The sequence below is a fragment of the Eupeodes corollae genome, chromosome 1 (genome assembly GCF_945859685.1).
Source record: "Eupeodes corollae chromosome 1, idEupCoro1.1, whole genome shotgun sequence".
In the NCBI taxonomy this organism is placed as follows: Eukaryota; Metazoa; Arthropoda; class Insecta; order Diptera; family Syrphidae; genus Eupeodes; species Eupeodes corollae.
In genome coordinates, this window is record NC_079147.1 from 208,856,023 (window position 1) to 208,863,082 (window position 7,060).

Genomic DNA, 7,060 nt, shown 5'->3' on the forward strand with positions numbered 1-7,060 from the left:
CTGACCCTCTCAGAGTTCAGAGTTTTGAACGGGATGTTGGCCTTGACCAAATGCCCCAAAAAAAGCTAAAAATCAATTCTACTTTTGTATTTATAACTTATTACATTAATGCACTTTCGGGATAGCTTTTTTCTATCCCTTTTTTTGCGAGCTCACTAAAACGCTGAATAATTATCAGCTCAAAAAATATGTGGAAGATCGAAAGCTTTTTCCTCGTAACGAATAAGGAGCAAATCTTTTAAAGATAATTTTAGATAAAGTAAAATTATGGTATTTGATATTTTAAAAAACATTTCTTGTTTCAATTTTTAAATGTTATTTTAACGATTTATGTTCTAGAGAAATAGCCAGCTGCATTCTTCCCCTTAAGAAGATCAACCGTAATTCTCGCGCTTCTAGGAATGATAATCAAATCAGTATATACCCTCGAACCCAGATTAGATCATAGTGTTATATAGCACCAAAATCTTCTTTCAAACCCTCTTTCCTTGAGCTTACATTGTGTGTGTGATTTCGACTTAAAAGTCTTCAGAGCAATGAAAATAATTGCAAAACATATTTGGATAACATTTCTATAAGTTTACTTATATAAGTATTACTTCAAAAAAGTAGACCAATGCAATCTAACGAACATTGCGACAGACGTCTATTACCCAAAAGTCCAAGTAAAAATGTTGATTACCATATATTTCTGCCTCTCAAACTGAAAAAAATTAAAATTTTAAATTTTGAGTAAATGATCATTATTGTGCGCGTTTGACACGTTTAGGAATTTTGTACACTCGGAATTTATTATACTCAACAATATTTCAACTTTTGTATTTCTTTTTATTTTAAATATTAATTTTAAAACATCATTTATGTACAATACGATATTATTTACTTTATTTTCTTATGATTTATAGAATGTCGCTAAAATAACAGCCAATATCATTGTAACCATTGGCATCAGGGCTGAAGAACCACTTGTGCACCTAAAATAATATCAGAAAAGGATAAGTTTTGATTTTTTATATGTTAAATACCAACAGTGGTTTGTCAAGACTTACTTTTCAGACTGAATAACTGTGGTTAGATTTTTAAAGTCTGAATATTGACTTCCGGCTAAGGCTGTTAGATTTGCTAATTCAGTACTGTTTAAAGATCTGTGTCGAACCAAAACATAAGCATTAGAAGCTGTGTTTGCTAATGTTGATGGTGTTGGTGTTGTTTCAGGAATTGGCGATGATGTAGAAGAAGGATTTGAAGTTGTTGATTCTGAAGTTGATGATGATGACGATGATGATGATGATGTTGTTGTTGATTGTTCTGTTGTCGATGCTGTAGTTGTGGATGTTTCTGCTTCGTTTGTAGAACTGTTCTTATAACTGCATATGAATGCAAATGTATCATAATCAGTTTCGAGAATTTTGTAAATATTGACACTTCCTACATTGGTAAGAACAAAATCAAAAAAATTCGGTTATCTTCAAATTTCAGAATTTCTCTTTTTGTTTTTAACAAACCATCTGTGTTATTAAGACTGTAAACGCCATCGGTAACATTTATTTGAACAGCTGTACTTTCGTTTGCCCAAAGCTTATTAGGATTGGTATTGTAAGTTGAGGTGAAAGTCACAGGGTTTGTGTCGTTTTCGAAATTCCATGCATTACACGATTCATTATTAGTACTGTTTTGGATTTTACGAGCTGCTTCAAACCACTCTCCATGGAACTAAAAGAAAAAGAAATATTTTTCAAGTTATTTTCAATTTTATTTCAATTTGATCTGTTGTCAAAAATACATTTCGAAAACATGAACGAAAGATGATGATTAAACATTACATTAGCTACTCTTTACGTTTCGGAAAAAATTGATATATTTTTTCATTATCTCGTACCATATTATCAGCCCGTTATCATGCGTTTCTAAAACAACGAAAAAAAAAGAACTGATGATGTGTTTTGGGAAAACAGTAAAGTGTAACAGGTGGTTTTGTAATCAGGACACATGTGAGATAACAATATTACATTGTCTAAGACACCTCATAGAGATAATATTAATAATAATTCGAAAATGCTTCCATTCATAATTTTGGCGTTTTGATTTTTGATATACGGATTGGAGGGTTTTGACCCTTTTTTGCTTGGATATAGCTTAAAAACGGATCTAATGGGAGAATATATGTATTTTTATAGTGAAGAGTAAAAGTGGAGAACTGTTTCTAGTATTTATCAAAAATTATCAAATTTGGAATTGTTGGTAAAATGTTATTCCTTTAACCTCTCAAAGAGAGTTATTCAAATCGGATTCTGACATTTCTCGACGTTTCAAGGTCCCTAGAATATAAATTGAAGGTTTTTAGAAATGTTCCTGTGTGTGCGTAAGTACGTACATACGTTTGTATGTTTAAAATATCATTATCTATTTGAAAGACCAGTTCAAATATTGGCTTCCAATAAATTTTGTTTCACATCAAAATATGAAAAGATTTGTAGAAAACTTGTATAAAAGGTTTGTTCTGTAACTATTTAAAAAAGGAAAAATGACTTTAATATTATTTAACATTCTAAAGTGATACTTTTAAAAAAATCAACCAGTAATGGACATCTTGAATATCTTTCGTAAAAAACTGGTATTAATCCTACAATAATTGTATGCATCGAAAAATATTTTTTTTTGAATCTGCTGTTTAAGAACAATTGATTTAACAGTTTATTTTTTTATTTCTAAACCTAAGGAAATGTCTAATAAAAATTAATAAAAATTGATTTCAACTCCAATTTATTTATCTATTTTTTCTTAAAAAAATTATTGTTGTAAGTCTTTTTCAAAATTTTGGAAAAGTCCAATTAACCACTTTTTTTAAATCAAAACCATAAATAAAGAACTACTAAAACTGGTCAAAATTAATGTTGGACTAGAAGATTTTGGGGAACAATTAATGCCATTGATTTCGAAATGATTGACTTTATAGGATGCTTCAAAAAAAGTCATCTATATCTGTAATGATAGATCTTGATTAAGAGTATCTTTTCCTACGACAGGTCAAGTATCCATTTTCAACCCTTCATCAATTTTTTATAGAATCAATAAAAACCTTAAAAAAATGCTATTGAAAATTGGTAAAAATTGGTTTTCACCTAAAATATTTGAGGAACAGAAAACAATACTAAAGATTTAATATTCACTTGAATTTTTCGAAAAATCTAATTAAAAATATGTCTTACAAAAAATAACTAACTAGAACAAAGAAAGATATTAACTTTAGCTTGTTTTTCATTACAAAAAGGTTTTATTAATATAAAATAATTATAAACTCTTAAAAAATCAAAATTTTACAAACGAAATTTTGGCTTATTTTCACGTTTTACTGAAATGCAATTAAATAACACTCTATGGAGCTTGAAATCTAAAACTGATAAGTTCCGATTTTGGAGATTTCGATTCAATCGAAACTAATGCGTTCTATTTTAATTAACTAAATATTTCAATTTCAATAAGTTCAGGTTCTTCCACTTTGCTTTTAATCAAGTACCTCGTCAATTTTATAATTAAACTAGCTGACCCGGCCACGCGTTGTTTTGGCTCACGTTTTGTTGTAATATTACAATGTTGTTAACTATATAGGGGGAACGGTAGGATAACATCAGACATGAGCACCATCATGCTTTTTACATAGATGCCATTTAAAAAAAAAAAAACAACAACATCATTGACCGCCTAGTAACAACTGTTGTATCTGGAAGTTAATTTCGTCAACATCAACATTTTTGGCTGCCTAAGCAGCCTGATAACTAAGCCAGTTATGATTAAAGTAATTACTCTGTATATCCGGAAAAATACCCTGAATCAATTAATTTTTTCCCGGAGAACAATGCAGAAATTTTCTGGCGGTTTAATGCATATGAATTTAATTTATACTTCAGTCTAAGTAACACGTGGCCGGCTATGTTTATACCAAAAAATGATGAACTTAATTTTAACTATCCAAATAATAGACAAATAATTTGCAATAAAATAATATTGCGATCTTAAATTGAGATGTAAGCTTTTCTATCTTTCAAGTTGGATCAAAATGCACACAGTGTAAAAATTTTATAAAAATCGGTTAAGTAGCTTAGGAGTCCACCTCGGACAAACATCGTCACAAGTAATTTGTGTATATTAAGAAGATTAATTATTTGAGTTTCCAATTTTGTATTCTTTTTTTTTCAAATACACTTAATATCATAAAATATTTCTATTTCTTCTAAATACTAATGGTCACAAGTTTTCAAACCCTACTAGATAAGAAGTTGTTATGATAAAAGGTTTCTGTTAAATATTTTAATTCCGAGACATAAATCAATCAATAATTAAAGAGTATCAAACTTTTATAATGTCTTTGAGTCATCACCACTTTCAATTCGCCGAGTTATAAGTACACATGTACATGAATTTTTAAAAATCCCAAACCATTACGTGACTTGTGTGAAATTCTTAACATTTGAAACGTAATTTTTGGAAATACATTTGTTTTGATTGAATATAAATTTTCCACTGATCACTATCACACTTCTTATAATCAGAAGAAAAAAAACAAAGAACTCACCAAGGTTAAATTAACATTTTTGGGTGTAGCCTCTTGACAGGACTGAAGTTGGGAAGGAGGCTTCAAAGTGGTTGTAGTCGAGGATATGATTATTTGAGCAGAAGCAAAATTAAATAACAAAACAATTCCAATAAGTGATGAAGCCAAAGTTAAGTTTAATCCATTTTTCGAGATTGCTGCCATTTTGAATCCTTTTGTTTTTAATTCGCCAAATCCTCTTAAGTCCAAAGTTAAATAAATACTGAATGTAATTAATGCAAATGTTTTCACTTTTATACTCGCACTACAGTCACAAGGATTGATAAGACAAATGATTCATTTTTTTTTGTTTTATATCTAAGTAGGTATCATGTTTTTGAATTGAGAAATGATGGGGTAGCCAAAAAATGTACCTTAATTTGTTTTCTTTTTTTATATATCATATCGTTATCTTATGGAAGAAGCATGAGAAACAATTGTTGTACGTGACTGCTGATTCTTTTTATCCAAAATAATTTTGATAACAATTTTTTTTTGTTAAACTAAATATACATTTAGATTTTAATTTCTTTTTTTCAATGAAAGCGTGTTTTTTTGTTTAAGTGCGGGGGGCGTCGCGGCGTACCTATTCAATTAAGGCTTTTTCATAGTAAATTGTAATACCCAAATACATTAAGTGATATCATACTCGTAGCTTCTGCTGCTATATTAAGATTTATTTTGGAACTTTTCAACTTTTGTCGAAGTGAACATTTTGCGTTTCTCAACTTTTAAAGTTCTTTATCAATTATTTTCAGTGCGTTTGTACGTACATTTTTACGTCCGTAAGTTCGGGATACCTTTTTTCGTCCGCAATATCCCAAGAACCGGCAGAAATATCGACTTGAAGTAAATGTTTGTCTGCAGATATCAACAACAAAAGATTCAAGAACTTCCAAACAAACGTTGTGGCGTTTTTTTAGTGTATAAAATACAATAAAAAAAGCGAACAAATTTGTTTACCTAAAGAATTTGTCGACTAAAATTATATCTCTCGTCCCGCCTTCCCAATCACTGTAGCGTGTTCTACACAGAACTTTTGACAATGTCAACACCCGAAATGTGGACTTTGTCAGATAGTCAATATATTTTAACAAGACGCTATAAAGATCAAGTAGAATAACGTCTCCACTGGTCTACCATGGATTTAAGACGTTTAAGTGTATTGCTCTAAGCAGATTGCATATTATTGCATAAGCTCTTATTGCCTCAAGCAGTTTTAATAAAATTTTAGTTAACTGCTAATTAATATCTTTGTTTAAAAATTGTTTATTATGCTGTTCAAATCGTTTTATAATACAATAAGAATTTTGAGATTTTTCTAAAATGGCCAAGTGAGCATAAACTGATTATACCGAAAAAATGAGTTTTTTAGGTACCGGTTTCGTTTTTAGGGATTGGTGCAATTTTTCGCTTTTTTTACTGCTTCTCAGAAACAAGTTGTACCTAATTAGTACTTTGATGGACCGCATCTTGCTTTTATTACGGATGCACATCGGCGAAACATTGAATGAGATAGTTTTTTTTTTATGTGAGTGCGTGTTTTTTAAATGCATCAACTGACTCTGTGCGCTTCTTCGCTACCTCAAGTTTCGTTATATACCAAATATTCTCTACTAAATTGAAATCTAGACTGTAGGGAGCCCAACTTAGTAGATCAATATTATTTTCTTTTAAGTAATTTTTAAGTTAGAAATAAAAAAAATAAAAATATTACTTTTGACTTTGGATTCTAGAAAGCTCATTCTACCTTTTTCATCTTCAGGGAAGTTTTGGGAGCTTAGACTTTCTTTCGGTTCTCTTCGCGCAAAGATCCTTCCATCTTTAACATGTAGCTTGAATTTTGATTCGTCCGAAAAGATGACATTGTTCCACATATCTTCAGGTGCTCCTGAGACCAGAGCAATAAATTTTCTTTGACTATGTTTGAAAAATCCGGCTTCAGTACCAGCTTGAGTGCTATAAGTTCAGCTTTTACGAACCTCTTCCTCGACCCAGCGTCTTTTTTCTTGATAGTAGTCCCAGTCTCACGATATTTTTCGTAGTTTTCCTAAATTTCAAGAACAGACCACGAAAATTGTAATAAAATGTTTGACCAACATTTTTCGCACAGCACTGAAAGTCTCTATTTTTGGCTTTGTAGTAACAATTTGTTCAAATGGTTGACATGTGCATTCAAGAGGACAAAAGCGTCCACAGGTTTTTCTCAAAACCCACCTCTGTCTATTAATTCCTACTCTCACCTCCCCGCGGTGAACATCGGGTGCCTAGTACCTCAACTGGAGATTGGGTTCCAACCCCAGTGGAAAGTTGTTGGGGGCAGCAAACAAGAGAGGGGGGAGAGGTGTTTCCACTAAGGCACCTCTCCTTATCCAGGCGGCAGGGGACGAATTCTCGAGATGGAATCAACGATGGCGTCTACCGACATATTCGGAGCCCAGGCCTGTAAGGAGCGGTTTATCCGGCTCC

General features: G+C 31.3%; 1 protein-coding gene across 1 annotated transcript; it reads right to left on the reverse strand.

The window, feature by feature from the left end:
- Positions 1 to 807: 807 nt before the first annotated feature.
- On the reverse strand, positions 808 to 4,825 carry LOC129940975 (uncharacterized). Its single transcript, XM_056049507.1, has 4 exons — positions 4,574 to 4,825; positions 1,506 to 1,713; positions 1,050 to 1,428; positions 808 to 974 (listed from the first exon to the last, which is right to left on the reverse strand). The coding sequence occupies exons 1-4, from the start codon at positions 4,754 to 4,756 to the stop codon at positions 893 to 895; spliced, it is 852 nt and encodes a 283-aa protein (XP_055905482.1). The 5' UTR covers positions 4,757 to 4,825; the 3' UTR covers positions 808 to 892.
- Between the last annotated feature and the right edge of the window lie 2,235 nt (positions 4,826 to 7,060).